The sequence below is a fragment of the Bombina bombina genome, chromosome 7, assembly GCF_027579735.1.
Source record: "Bombina bombina isolate aBomBom1 chromosome 7, aBomBom1.pri, whole genome shotgun sequence".
NCBI classification, from domain to species: Eukaryota; Metazoa; Chordata; class Amphibia; order Anura; family Bombinatoridae; genus Bombina; species Bombina bombina.
This window is the reverse complement of record NC_069505.1, coordinates 231435032-231451962: the sequence shown is the minus strand read 5'-3', so window position 1 is coordinate 231451962 and position 16931 is coordinate 231435032. Positions and strand designations below refer to the sequence as shown.

Genomic DNA, 16931 nt, shown 5'->3' with positions numbered 1-16931 from the left:
AAGAGGCAGCCCTCAAAGGCTTAGAAATTAGCATATGAGCCTACCTATGTTTAGTTTAAACTAAGGATACCAAGAGAAAAAAAGCAAATTTGATGATAAAAGTAAATTGGAAAGTTGATTAAAATTACAAGTCCTATCTGAATAATGAAAGTTTAATTTATACTAGACTGTCCCTTTAACATAAAAAAAAATTGAAAACCAAATACACAAAAGATGAGTTGAAGAAAGAGTATTTTTACAACCAGCTAATAATTTAATCATATCAAGGTATATATTGTTTAAAAGTAATATTGTTCTATGTTTAATTTCAGATTATAATTTCCTGAAAATAATTTATTATTCTATTACACATGAACAATATTGAAGAGCAGAACACTAAACAAAATATAGAAAATTGTAATTTGGCTATTGTGCATCTAGCTAAAGGTCTGACCCTTCTGTTCCTTATTACCATCCACTAAGGAATGAAGAGAGATGTGAGGTTTGCTGAAATAATTAAATGTTTGATAAACAAACTGGAAAGATGTTTTAAGGTTATATCTAGTCTATATTTGTATTATCTTCATTTTAAAAAAAGTGCATTCTATAATACTAATATAAAAGATTTAAGGAACATAAAACATCATTCCATCTAACTGTAAACATTTTCTGATTACCATAACATTTTGTTTGCTGCAATTGTTTTTAAGTAGCCAAACTTTTTAGTTAAAGTGGTTTTGTTTTGAAGTATCTTATCGCCTGTGATGAGCCCAATTAGTGACAGATATGTAGCAGGGTTAGGCCTGTGACATCTGCACTGTGTGCTACCAATTCCCCAAACTATAAAATTCACAATGTAAATAGTTAATTACAGGATAATTAGGCATAGTAAATAATTATATTGCAAATGTAAATTAGAACACTAAATTATTTTTTTTATATTAAAATTTCAAATTGTTTAAAATCCTTTTGATAATGCTATACATGCTAAAATGAGATACACAGTAAGAAAACATCTACAACATTTAAAACAAAATGGAAAATGTGGTTCATTCATGGAATTAAAAAAAAATATACACAACAACAACAATATACAACTATAAGGGTAGCACAATTTGAATAGAAACAATATTATTTTTGTGGCTTACCATCTGTGTATGGAAGGTTTATTTTATATTGGTCATACACCAAAACATCACCTGAACGGGTCAATGTCACCTGCTTCCTTGGGTCCTGGTTTAAATTTAAATTCACTGATTGGATACAAGAGCCATCTTGGTTCTGTCAAATTAAATAAATATAGAAATAAAAAATAAAAATATAAAAATGACTTGTATAAGATCCTGCTGAGTAAATTTGTTGGTTATGCCTTATCATACATTTAATTAAGTCTACAACTGTTTACGACTCAATAAATTCATATTTTGTGATAATATTAAAAATGTACTTTCTAATTTCAGAAAAAAATATTCTTATGTGTCAAAAGTACATAAAAACATCAATGTAGATGTTTCAGTGTTCAGGAATATAATATTTATACATTGATCTCATTTTACGTTCATTTCTAAAATGTGCCCCAGTGTTTTACTTGGTATGTGATATAATTATGAAATGAAAAACTGGAAGGTTATCAAGGGCCAAGATATCCTAGCACAAATGTGAACAATACTGCTATGAAATACCAATTATTGTGTTCCTTTAAATCTTATTGAGTATATCTGCTGGCTATGCTTTGGCTACTACTGTTTACTAACTGATCATTTTTAGAACTGAAACAGCGGATAATGACCGTATATTGTGTTTGATGAGATCCAATTGAAGTCTCATTTTCAATATGGGAGGTAGTTAAGAGCCACTTGCATTAGACAAGTTTTTTACCTCCTATGTTTTATGTGCAACTTTATAAAAAGGAGATTAGTCATTGGAGCTTTAGAAATATTTGAAATAACTTTTATGGTTAATGGATGGACAAATATGTTAATCTTTATAGTTATTTATAACATTACCATAACCTTAGTAAAAATAATTTGAAAAAAACTGAAATATTTTATTGTTTGTAATTAAGTATGCAAAGCTACTTTAGTTGACTCAAAAAAAAATGTAGTTATAAAATGAATTTCCGAAGAAAATGTACTGATCTATTAAAAGCATATAAAAATGCAGTAGAGGTGTTTCGGTATTTATTAAAATCACATTTACAGTGATCTCATATTCCTAAGAATCACAAAGGGTCTAAGGGGATGTGATATAATTATGAAATGGCGAACTGCAGGGATTTCAAGGGCCAAAACAGCTTAAAACATATAACGGTCAATTGCAATCATTTAAAAAAAACTTTCAAAAGAAAATCATTATAAAAGTCTATGAAAATGTTTGCAGATAAATCAATTGATGTCTTTACCTCATAAAGGACTAGATTATGAGTGGCGCGCTAACTGTTGCGCATGAGCGATAAGGGCTTTAATTGTGGTTCTTTGTGGGCATTGGAAGTAGAGCACATATATATAGTGCATTGGAGCCCTTTCCAGTTAAGTAGCTGAAAACATGTAAAAGCATATTTATGCAATATTCATATTAAATTAAGTGTTTGTGTATTTACTGTAAATATGTCACAGTCCTATGTTCTTCACATTTGTGTATGCACTTGTAACATAAGAAGGACACTGGATTAAACTTAAACTATAGCTGCACTAGAGTAAAAGTCAAAATTAAGCTTTCATAGTTCATATGGAGCGCACAATTTAAAATAAATAAATATATAGGTATAGATATGTATTTATTTATTGTAACAAAGTGCCATCATATATAGAGAAATATAGAACATACTCTACTATGTGAAGAACATTGGAATGTGAAAAATATATATTTCATGTTGGGTTAGCGCACTTGAAACAATGCGATTGGGTTTGAGCACGAGTAATGGTGTTAGTTTTTTCTCCACTTTTTGTGCTCCATTGAATTTTACGAGGGAATACATTAATGTGGTTGCAATATTCAGAATTCGGCTTTTCGCGCACGTCATATTAGCGCTCATGCAAAAAACGTATTACTTCCAACTTGTAATACACGCTCTACTTGATGTGCGCAAAAGCCAAAGTTTGTCGGAGCTAATGCAAGAGCGCAAACTACCACTCCACTCGTAATCCTGCCCAAAATAGGTTATTTTAATTGTTTGAATTCTATAATACAAGATATTTGTTACAAATATTTGTATTTTTTTTTTTGCTTCCTATTGGAAATAATGAGAAAGAATTTCCTTATCGAACAAGTTAGGTTAACAAATATTTTGATGAAATTAATGCTTGCAATGGTATGAAATAAACCTTGAGGAAAAAATATATTTTTTTTACCTGTGTGCATCTCTAATAAATATGCAAAAAGGCTTTAATTAAGCTGCAATGATTTGAAACTATGTGGCTTTGGTAGAACTGAAAGTCATTAGCCTATAACAACTGTTTATAGAAACAGATACAACATCCAAGAGAAAAAGCCAATAAAATGCAATAAACAAACATTTCAGTTGTTTACTATAACTTATAATATAAAGATAGACAACACTTTCATCATCAATTGCTTGTGAAGAGAAGTAACTCTAGAAGACAATAATTCTCTGTTCTCATGAATCATTTCTTTCATAACATCACCTCAGGAAACTTTCAGCAGGTGTTTTTTTCACATGAGTTGCTGTGTCTCTTACAGAACACTTGACAAAAAATTCCTATGTTCAAAACTCTTCTCATCTCAGAAAACTACAAAGACATTGATGCAGACACCTGATACCCTGATAAAGTTAAGCTGTGCTGATTTGTTTTCCAGAAAGTGCTTTAGCAAAATTTCACATCATTCTGAAGCCACTTATAGGTCGATGAATATTTGTGTCATCAACTCTGAGGAACAAGATGAAGTGACCCTTTGTGATACTTCTTGAATATGGAGCTTTAGTCTACCTATTATTTGATATTTCCCTGCTGGTACAATTGCTGTAGCACTCAATAAATGGAGCTGACCAGTTACAATTCAGTGGTAAGTTGACTTGGATCTCTTCCCTACTTGGAAAATTAATGTGCTGTAATATAAACAAGTCTGCTTATGACATGAGTCGTCAACACCAATGAGAGTTATAATGAGTTGTTGAATATCTTAAATGTAGCTGATTTAAAGATCAGAACTAGCTAATTTGAAACATCCATTATTCTTCACCTGTTAAAGGTTTTAGTACAGATCATGTAGGAACAGAAGTCAAAATAAATTAAATTACCATAATGCAACTTTTTGTTTCTTATCTATTTTGAGAAAAATAACCCACTATTTAGCAAAATAGTTAGTAAATTATCATCTGTTATGCTACAATATTGCTGTAGGCACTATTCAATGTATTTATTTGGTTGGATAAAATACCCAAACACAGAGATATGCAAAGACACCTATTCTAATCCATAGGAGTATGCTTTTCAAAAAACAGTACATGCAATGTGGGTGATTTTTAGCTTACTTTTCGAAGACATTTCATTTTAATAATTTCAGCCACCTAAGTTATGTATATGATAGAACAATACAATTTGGTCAAACATAAAAATAGCAATAGAAAGAACAGATGCTTAATGAGATTTTTTTTTTAAAAATGACATGGGTTTTCACAGAAGCAAAAGATATGTGATCAATATGAATCAATATGATCAATGTTTAATGTACTTGCATTTAGTTTTTTTAACATAACCAGTAATATAAAATCATTATGTCAGCAATTACCAATTTTATATTAATTTGAGTAATTTTATAATTGAAATGTTTTAAATATCCAAACAGTAAACTTAAATGATACATTTGCATTCCGTTGGTTATTTTAGCTAGTACGATTTTAATAACACTGAAAAAAATATGCTTAACATTTTTCCGATCTTTAAGAATATGGTTGTCAGATTCACTGAAAGCAAAATATGGGTGAAGAAGAAACCCACAAAAGGGGTGTTGACTGATTTTAGAATATATTGGAAAGAATTTGAAAACATTTAAGACTTGACTATTCAAACAGATTGCAATAAACACCAATAAAATATAAAAAAAAAACTATAAAAAGAAAAGGAGAAAATATAGAATCATTAAAGAAAAAAAAACATGTGAGAGAAGAAAGAGCTCGACATATCTAATTATTTGGATATTTTGGAATACTTTGAAAAAGGACCAAAACAAACAATAGAATTGCACATTTAACAAATGGATAACAAAAAGACAATGCAATTTCACTCTGAATTTAAAAAGAGCAAATTTTTTTCAGGCAAATTTAAAAGTTTACTTGCATTTCCTTGCCCCCTGTATTCTGTGAATCACAAACTTGTATACATATGTCTAATGTTAAGCTGGAGAAGCTCAAGAGTAGGACCTTGGCTGACAAGTCTCTGACTACCAAGACCAAAATACCGGGTGGTGACGTCACATGACAACTTGGACAACTGTGAAGCTAACGGCTCTGTGACAGATATCACAGTGGCTACTGTTTATGGCTGTTAATATCTTATGCTGGTAAGTAGGAAATTTGTTCAAATAAATTTGGTATCTAAAGTTTTACACTATTCTGGAATTTCTTTGCGCTCTAGAGCTTTGGATTCTCTGTTGTGAACGGTTGGCTGTAGAACAAACAGCCATTTCAAGGCGCTGAATTGAAACCTGAAGTCGATATTGTTGCAACATGGAAGTGCTTAATAAAATTGCGTATGCTAATTCTTTTCAATACGCCAAGAGGATTTGAAAGCTGCTACAATATTTAACATCAAACTAAAAGTAAGACTTTCATTCTTTGTGATTTGGACTCATGCACTGTTTTAAATATTCTTTTGCATACATATACACCATGAATACTTGCATATGCTCTATAGGAGCTGGTGCATATATGTGTGCATATAAAAAAACTGTGCCCAGTTTTTTTCCCTCTCAAGTGCATGCTCTATGTGAATAATAAAATTTAAATTTTAACATTTGTGTCCCTTTAAAATCAGGAACGGTCTTCTCAAAATATTTATGAAGACAACTAAAACATTTTTTAGAAGTGGGACAATTATCAAATGGAACTCCATAACGAGTAAGAGGGGGTCTTTTTTTCTGAGGAGGATGGAAAGTCTTCTGTTATTTTGACCAAAACTGGCTATGCTACATAAACTGTCCATCATGATTCTACTTCAATGACATAATGTCCCAACTAACTGCATAAAATATCTACTGCCCACTCATCTGATTGTTGTAGGATGTGCGGAGGTTGTTGGGGACCTATTCATATTTGAAGGTTCTGTCATCTGTGAAACCCCTGTGGAGGAAACTTGCATGTGTGCTCTGCATTTAAGTTCTATCTGATTTATTCCTTGGAGAAGGCCCCCCATCAAAGCTTATATAACTTTACAAAGGCACAAAAATAGTATTATATTTAAACCTAACCTGAATTGGAATCAATCGGATGCCTGTCTTGAGATTTTAAAACACAGCACTACTTTAAAAATAGATACTGTTTTCAACCTTAGACAGTTACATTTTTTCCCTAGATTTATAGTTTATTAAATACATTTATGCATGTTGGATATTAAATATTAATGTATACTTTAACTGCAAAACTTATTCCACACAGTTCTAATCTAATGAGTTAAAGGGACGTTGTACAAAAGATTTTTTTTGCATAAATGTTTTGTAGATGATCCATTAATACAGCCTATCTGGGAGTGTTTTTGTAACAATGTATAGTTTTGCTATTTTTTTAATAACATTGTGCTGATTTGCAGACTCCTAACCAAGCCCCACATTACCAGTTGTTGACCCAAGTCTACAGATTGCTGCTGCTATTGTGTAATCTGTCTTTTCATATGCAGGGAAGGGGGAAGTGTCTGCTTTTTCTGTTTTCCAGCCCCTATTACTAGGTGTCCCAGCCTAGCCTCATCAACAATGCGTAATTGGGAGCTTCTAAGTAAGTTTTCTAAAGGCTTTATACTGGATTTTTAGATCAGCATCTGTGCATAATTTTCTTTTTAGTAGTGTCTATTACATGCAATTATATGAAAATTGGTGTATATTGCCCCTTTAAGTACCTACCTTGGGGACACTACAAGTAGAAATAGTAGCAGAAAAAAAGGTGTGTGGGGGGGGGGGGGTTGTTATATTCCCTGTTCATGAATCCCAGTGTTATTATCATGTTACTTTTGTTGTTATGTTCTTTAACGTAAGACCTTAATAAAACTGTTCTATAACCAATGTAAAACTGGCATTTAATACCTGATATTTATTAGATATAATGGAATAAGCTTAGCTGGCTTTACCAAACATTACATTTGTACGAAGGCACCAGGCATAACACCCTAAATACTCCATCCATGTAATACAATGATATCAAAATCAAAGTACTAAATTATAATACAAAATGACCACTACAAAGAGTCTTTCAAGACTGATATATATATATAGTGCTGAAAGTCAGAATGATAAAAAAAAATACCAGGATCTTAAAGGGACACTGAACCCAAATGTTTTATTTTATGATTCAGATAGAGCGTGCAATTTTAAGCAACTTTCTATTTTATTCCTATTATCAATTTTTCCTCGTTCTCTTGCTATCTTTATTTGAAAAAGAAAGTTCACAACCCTGGACAGCACTTGTTTATTGGTGGATGAGTTTATCCACCTATCAGCAAGAACAACCCAGGTTGTTTATCAAAAATGGGCCGGCATCTTAACTTACATTCTTGCTTTTCAAATAAAAATACCAAGAGAACGATGAACATTTAATAATAGGAGTAAATTAGAAAGTTGCTTAAAATTGCATGCTCTATCTGAATCCCAAAATAAAAAACTTGGGTTCAGTGTCCCTTTAAACATTTATATTCTTTTTCCTTCTTACCCTTAATTTTGTGTGAAACCTTCAGCTGATGACAATGATACTCTGAAGTGTACTCATACACCGACTGAGACTTAAATTAATTATTACACAGCTTGAAAAAACAAATTGTGAAATGTGTCCTCTTAAAGGGACAGAAAACTCTAAAAATAAAGAGATAGATAGATGATAGATTTATTTTAGCTTGAGAACGGTTTATCTCACAAAGCAGGAGTCACATACTGTATATTACAATATAATGCTCAAAAAAAGCCCCACAAAGATTGTGTGATTTCACTCCATGCTGGTGAGGTTTAGATCATCGGGCCCTGAGTGAAGCAATTTCCCACAGTTTTTGCCTCAAGACCGGAGCATCCAGTTAAAAAAATAAATACTTTTAAAAATGCCATCTTTAAAATGCATTCACACATATTTCCAGATGGGGAGGGGCATAAAAATGTCATTAACATCGTGTGCAGCCTGATGAGAGTTGCTTGTTGAACACATGGTATTTACATCATGGTGACTGGTCAGCATCAAAACAGTTAATCAAATGTGAGCCTATGTTGGGATAAAATTATCACATAATGGAATTGTTCCTCTTTTGCCTCCTTCAAACAACCCTGTTGATCTAACAACAAAAAAAAACAGAAAACAAGGTGTGTCCTTTTCCTCATTTCCACTCAGACCAAAACTACATCACATGGCGAATCCTGCTGATAGTATTATAATGACTGTAGAACTGCATTTAAAGATTGTTATGTGTTACAAAACAAAAAACTTGTTACCTGCCCACAGGGTACATTCTGCAGAGTGACAGTGAATATTCCTGAAGTGAGACTTTTGGCTAAAATATATTGACAGGGAGCCTGAAAAGTGTATTTTCGTCCATCAAATGTCATAATGTGGATATCCCCTGTGACCGAGCATTCCGCTGGCAAGAAAAAATACATATTTAGTATAGTTTCTAATATATCAGTACAATATTCAATATTATCAAAACACATTTGCATTACTGATAGTAGAATAAACCTTCTACTGCTTTTAATAAGACTTTGTAAATATCATCCAACTGTTGAGGAAAATGGACCGTTACATAAACCAGTTACTTATTAATCATCTGTCTGTCTATTTAGATTAGACTTTCCCTAAACAATTCTGTAATTTTCAGTAGTGAAATACTGAGGATCAATTAGCAAACATAAATAAAATAGTTCAGTGGGTAGAATCTGTCAACAGGCAAACTAGACAACTGCTTAGTGTACCTATTATCGGAAGAAGGCAGCCGCTAGTGGCATTAGGCTCTTTCCGGAGCCGGATTTCTTCTTGTGAAAGTGTAACACACTAAGATCTGTGCAAATCTTATATGACACTGGGAATTTTGTATTTTTTGCACACCACTGCTTTATTCTTAATTATCTTCTCATTATTAAGTGCACCCATACATATTTTAAGACAAACAGGCCTTTCTTGTTATACATAAAACAACAAAAAATAGCAATTTAATACTGAAAAATAGGGAGGGGGAATAATTTTTTTTTTTTCAGTTTTCTTTATAACCATTTCTACAAAACTAGTGTAGCTAAAGAAAAATACTTTAAAATAAATACATTATGTTGTCCTGTTTTAGAAATACCCTATGGGGCCGATTTATTATCTGTCGGACTGACATGATCCGCTGTTGCCCGACATCGATAAATGCCGTTATCATTGCACAAGCAGTTCTGAAGGCTCGTGCAGAAACAGGTGCATTAAGCACCATTCAGCAATGATAAATCAGCCCCTATATGTCTAGGTTTCCATATAATTTATAGCAAATATAGGCCACATACTACAAAGGCGGAATTATTGGTTTTAAGGGACATTCCAGACAAAATTGGAATCCACATGGGTGCATTTCAGTTTTGAATAGAAGCATTTTTGTAATATACCTGTATTAGCAAAAACGCTTATAGTAAAAGCTATAGCTGTTTCAAAAGTGTATTTAAGTATGCACCGTGCACCAGCATTTTAAACACAGCATTTGCTCAGAGAGCATAAATTGCTCATACCATCTGGTAATGACTCAATTTGTTAATTACTGACATTATATAAGCCCCACTGGTGCTCTGAGCAGTTGCAATATTTAAAATGTAGGTGCACTGAGAATATCTTTTTATACTTCACATGCAGAGAAAAGTATTAACACTAAGGGGCCTATCTATCAAGCTGCCCCATGTTTCTGGCGAGCCTGTAGGCTCGCCAGAAACAGCAGTTATGAAGCAGCGGTTACAAAGACCGCTGCTCCATAACCCTGTCCACCTGCTCTGAGCAGGCGGACAGACATCACCGGAATTCAACCCGATCGAGTACGATCAGGTTGATTGACACCTCCCTGCTGGCGGCCCATTGGCCACAAATCTGCAGGGGGCGGCGTTGCACCAGCAGCTCTTGTGAGCCGCTGGTGCAATGCTGAATACGGAGAGCGTATTGCTCTCTGTATTTAGCGAGGTCTGGGCGAATGTGTAAATGTAAATTTTCGATTTTTGAATGTTAGAACAAATGTTATTACCGAAATTCGAATTATAAATCCGAATGTTGATAAGAACGAATATTCTTAAAAATTCTCTAATCGAATGCTATTTACAGTTTTCGAAAGTGACTTTCGAATTCGAATGTTTATAATTATTTTGATTGTCCACATTCGAAATTTCGAATTTAACATTCTGTTTAACAAATACTATTCAGAAGTTCAATAGTTCATGTGGTAGGGAGGGAATCTAGTAAATTGATACATAATAGATACAAATATATAATTTCGAATGTTTCTATATAGAATATTGCATAATTCGAATATTACATTTAAAGAAAGCATTAGAAATACTATTACAAACATGTAAATTCAATTTTTTCGAATTCAAATATTGCATAATTCGAATATTACATTTAAAGAAAGCATTAGAAATACTATTACAAATATAAATTCAAATTTTTCGAAAAGAATATTTTCGAATGTAATCATAAAATTCGAAATCGAACATTCGAAAATCGAATGTTAGAATGTTATGTATACATTCGAAATTCGATTCGAACGAATGTATTAAAATTCGTTTAATTTTTCGAATGTTGCGAAACATTCGCCCATCCCTACTGGCGGACCTGATCCGCACTGTCGGATCAGGTCCGCCAGACTTTGTTAAATAGAGGCCTAAAACAGTGCTAATTGTTACTAGAAGCATTTTTCTACATGAATATTGCAAAAATGTTTCTATTTGAAGATGTAATTGATCTACGTGCATTTAAATTTTGACTGGAATGTCCCTTTAACTCTAAAATTTGCTATTCTTGATCTGTAAGCTAAATAGCGGTCACTTAATTCAAAACTGCTGCACAAAAATATTTATTTGTAGAATTTAGACACCCCAGGGTATTTATCTAGAAGTATTTTGACTCTATGTTTAACCCTTATATTGCCAAGGGCAGAAAATACAATTTAGAGGTTAAAAAACTTTATTATTATTATTATTATTATTAAAATAAAACGATAAAAATTAAACTTTATTAAAATAAAATCTATTAATAAATATAAATACACTTTATTAAAATTTACATTATTTTACAGAAGGGAATGTGCTAAGACAAGTCTGACCTCTGGTTAATTTTTTGAGCACTAATTGCTACCGCAAGCTTGCGGTAGCAATAATCAGTTGCTTGCAGTGGCTGGTTATTTATCTCGTGCCTGTAAATGGGTGAATTTGCCCGTTTGCAGGCACACAATATATTAGCGCTCCACTTGTAATCTACCCCTTAATTCTTTATTTAAGACTCTTTTTGTTTTTATCCATACTTCACTGGCTAACAAATAATTTATTTACTTTTAATGTTTTTCGGATATGCTCATTCCTTGTGTTTATTTCCCTCCAGTATTTATAACTTTTTTTTACAAAATGTATAAGGAGAGGCAGGATCTGAGGATGTCATATAAGAAACTTACCTGGGCATATTACATCTGTGCAAAGCCACTTGCCTCCTGAGCATGTGCTAGAAGGAAAATCAAACTTTATAAATACACGAGAATTTGTGGGGGAAAAAAAAAGGTGAAACAACTAAATATAAAGCTTATTAGCAAATCATTAAAGGGAACCCAATTTTTTTCTTTCGTGATTCAGATAGAACATGCCATTTTAAGCAACTTTCTAATTTACTCCTATTATCAATTTTCTTTGTTCTCTTGCTATCTTTATTTGAAAAAGAAGGCATCTAAGCTAAGGAGCCAGCCAATTTTTGGTTCAGTCCCTGGACAGCACTTGTTGATTGGTGAGTGAATGTATCCACCAATCAGCAAGAACAACCCAGGTTGTTCACCAAAAATGGGCAAGCTTCTAAGCTTACATTCTTGCTCTTCAAATAAAGATACCAAGAGAATGAAGAAAAATGATAATAGGAGTAAATTAGAAAGTTGCTTAAAATTGCTGCTCTAATTGAATCACTAAAGAACAAAATTGGGTTCAGTTTCCCTTTTAACTAATGTGTGCATTCTATTTCTGTGATGAATAAATTGGCATTATGTGACACACACATTTCAGAGGCATACACTGGTACACACATATCAGAGGCACACACTGGTACACACATATATCAGAGGCATACACTGGTAAACACACATATCAGAGGCATACACTGGTACACACATATCAGAGGCACACACTGGTACACACATATATCAGAGGCATACACTGGTACACACACATATCAGAGGCATACACTGGTACACGCACATATCAGAAGCATTCACTGGTACACACATATCAGAGGCATACACTGGTACACACATATCAGAGGCACACACTGGTACACACATATCAGAGGCATACACTGATACACACACATATCAGAAGCATACATTGGTACACACACATATCAGAGGCATTCACTGGTACACACACATATCAGAGGCATACACTGGCACACACACATATTAGAGTCACACTGGTACACACACATGTCAGAGGCATACACTGGTACACACACATATTAGAGGCACACACTGGTACACACACATATCAGAGGCATACACTGGTACACACACATGTCAGAGGCATACACTGGTACCCACACATATTAGAGGCACACACTGGTACACACACATAATAGAGGCACACACTGGTACACACACATATCAGAGGCATTCACTGGTACACACACATATCAGAGGCATTCACTGGTACACACATATCAGAGGCATTCACTGGTACACACATATCAGAGGCATACACTGGTACACACATATCAGAGGCACACACTGATACACACACATATCAGAGGCATACACTGATACCCACACATATCAGAAGCATACTTTGGCACACACACATATCAGAAGCATACATTGGTACACACACATATCAGAGGCATACACTGGTACACACACATATCAGAGGCATTCACTGGTACACACAAATATCAGAGGCATTCACTGGTACACATAAATATCAGAGGCATTCACTGGTACACACACATATATGAGGCATACACTGGTACACACACATATTAGAGGCACACACTGGTACACACACATATCAGAGGCATACACTGGTACACACACATATTAGAGGCACACACTGGTACACACACATATCAGAGGCATTCACTGGTACACACACATATCAGAGGCATACACTGGTACACACACATATTAGAGGCACACACTGGTACACACACATATCAGAGGCATACACTGGTACACACACATATCAGAGGCACACACTGGTACACACACATATCAGAGGCATACACTGGTACACACACATATTAGAAGCACACACTGGTACACACACATATCAGAGGCATACACTGGTACACACATATCAGAGGCACACACTGGAGGCATACACTGGTACACACACAAAAAGGAACAGGGAAAGTGATCAAATGGTTAAAAACATTTTCTTAGACTAATTGAAGGAACGGTAACAATATACAAAAATGAAATCCATGAAGAAGCCTGTACTTTATAGACATAAATGGCGGTCACTTCATGGGTTCCTATTTAGAGAACAACAGATGTAGCAAACCTGGGAAAATTCTATATCTAATGTAAGTTGCTTCTACAAATACCAAAGCTACAAAGTGACATTTCAGGAATGGTTGGTCACTTCCTATCAGCACAATGTTCTCTGCTGTCTTTGTGAAACAATTGTACTTTCCTTCATCTTAAATCTGCAGACAGAAAGGATTTCATCTTGTGTTCCTGTTTGACTATTTAAAAGCTAAGTGGAATATTTTGAAGAAGGATTTTTATTTTTATTTTAATTTGTTTATTTAGTAAAGATTCATAGTAACAGGAAACACTTTGAGATTTGTACATAAACTGTATAGTTTTGCATAATGAACAATATTCTTTATTTATTTTGCCCCTTTTCATTTAATTTAACTCTGCAAATTGAGATTTCCAAAGTCTCAGAACTTGAAATGCTCCCTGTTGAAATCTCAAGACTGGGAAGTCTAGGGCCATGGGTTATGGCTAAATAGTTTGGGATGTGAGCAGACAGTCTAGAGTCCTAAGCAGTAAAATCGAGGTGCAAAGTAAAAGATGAAGCCAATTTGCATTTTATAAACCTCCAAAGGACCACTATTGGTAAGTGCCACTACTACCTACTGATCCAGTCAAGCAAAACAAAAGACAAAGATCAAACTGCTTCTGGATAAATACTGCCTTCATTATTTCACCTCTGAACCAATAAAGCCGATTTAACCTAGATGATTTCACCTCATTTCAATAATCAAATTAACCTCTCCCGTGCTGAGTAATTTAATGAAAATGTATTAAAATCCATTTTTATCATCGCCATTATTGTTGAGTTTAAGTTGTTTCTGTGTATTACAGATATAAATTAAAAGTTGTGCAGTTTTGCTCCCTTCACTACAACTTTGTAAACCTCAAGAAATAAACTAAATCTTACCAGTTGTTGCATTCATCTTTTACTACTGAGCCAGCTTCATATGACAAACCATGGAAGTCACAAGGACATTCAGAAGGTTTGACACATAAATCGTTTTCATAAATTAAACCTGTAAAGAAAAAATAGAAGAGTAACCTAAGAGGGAATCATAGAAAGTTCAATCAGATCCTACAATGCTTAATACTTCTCTAATAAATAATGTTCATTTAGGGTGCAATTTAACATTGTGAAGCGCCAGATAGTTTTGTTCTCCACAAAACAATGTATATGCAAAGGTCAATGATTGGCTGGCATGTATTGTCTGGGCAACCATTTTGTACAGAGTCTCACCGATTTATTTTCTACTTAAAGACATTAAAGGAATATAAAAGTCACATTTAAATATTCATGATTCGGATTGTGCATACAATTTTAAAAACATTCCAAATGCTATTTCAAGTTTACTTTGTCCTCTTGAAGACTGTACCTTCTAAGGCTCAGGAGCGTGCACCTATCTTTAGCAATTAATGGCAGCAGTGTTTGCAAAAATGTATAATGTTGTTAGAATTATTGTTGCAAAACACTTCTGCAATAGAGTGCTATAGTTATAAGCATGCTCCCGTGCATACCTTAGATATGCTCTTCAACAATGGATGAGAGCAAAGTAAATTTGTTACTAGATGTAAACGAGAACAAAAACATACACACACTAAACACACACACACACATATATATATATATATATATATATATATATATATATATATATATATATATATATATATATATATATATATATATATATATATATATATATATATATTATTTGTGTGCTCTGAACCATGAAAACTTAATTTTGACTTTTATGTTCATTCAAAGTATTATCATAGCTGTACACCAGGGCAGCTATAGTTTAAAGGGACATGAAACCCAAAAGTTTTCTTTGTTGATTCAGGTAGAGAATACAATTTTTAACAACATTCCAATTTACTTCTGTTATCTAATTTGCTTAATTCTTCATATATCCTTTGTTGAAGAAATAGCAATACACATAGGTGAGCCAATCGCACGCAGCACCTATGTGCAGCAACCAATCAGGAGCTACTGAGGCTATTTAGATATGCTTTATTTATGATATATCAAGAGAATGAACCAAATTAGATAATGGAAGTAAATCAGAAAGTTGTCTGAAATCGCATGCTCTTTGTAAATCCTGAAAGAAAAAAATTTGGGTTTAATGTCCCTTTAAGTTCAATCCAGTGGCATCCACACTCCTCACATGCAATGGATGTTTCAAGCAATACGTAAAACTAAAAAAACTTGGAACATGTGAAGGCAATGAGGATCAAGAAGCTAATACCTCTATAGTGCGACACTTTCACACATTTAATAATTCAGTTTTTAAAATTATTTCAGTAAAAGGTATAGGCCATATACCAATAACTCTGTTGAGATAAGGGAGCAGATCATGTCCGCCCGACATCGTTGAATGCAGACAGCATATGCTGTTGGCATTTATCATTGCACAAGCAGTTCTGGTGAACTGCTTGTGCAATGCTGCCCCCTGCAGATTTGCAGCCAATTGGCCGCTAGCAGGGGGTGTCAATCAACCCGATCATATACGATAGGGCGGATTGATGTCCGCAGCCTCAGAGGCAGCGGACGAGTTAATGAGCAGCGGACTTAAGACCACTGCTTCTTAACTCCTGTTTCTGGCGAGCCTGAAGGGGCCGATACGGGGCTTGGTAAATCGGCCCCAAGGAAGCAAAGTTATGTCTGTGCTTAATATATTGAAAATCTCAATTACACACAAGTTTTTCAGTGGTCTAAAAACATAATCAGATGTTAACCTCTGTATTTAAATTTGTTTTGTATATGCATTTTGTCAGCAATTAATCATGGCATGCAAAATTTAGTTACTTTTTCTTTCTTAAGATATGGTGAGTCCACAGAATCATCAATTACTAGTGGGGTATATCACTCCTGGCCAGCAGGAGGAGGAAAAGAGCACTACAGCAAAGCTGCTATATATGTCACTTCCCTTACCCATAACCCCCAGTCATTCTCTTTGCGTGCGGTGCAAGGAGGAGGTGAAGTTTTGGTGTCTGATCTACAATCAAGATTTTTTTATTTTAAAGCAGAGCAGGTTTGCTCTGATCTTTCTAAAGGGTCTAGCCTTAGCC

General features: G+C 34.0%; 1 protein-coding gene across 1 annotated transcript in view; it reads right to left on the bottom strand.

The window, feature by feature from the left end:
* The window catches only part of OTOG (otogelin), a 576525-nt gene that overhangs the window by 452486 nt on the left and 107108 nt on the right, over window positions 1-16931 (bottom strand). Inside the window, 4 exon segments of the mRNA XM_053689346.1 lie at window positions 1128-1260; window positions 8617-8762; window positions 11802-11848; window positions 14770-14878. Coding sequence (XP_053545321.1) covers window positions 1128-1260; window positions 8617-8762; window positions 11802-11848; window positions 14770-14878 — 435 coding nt within the window.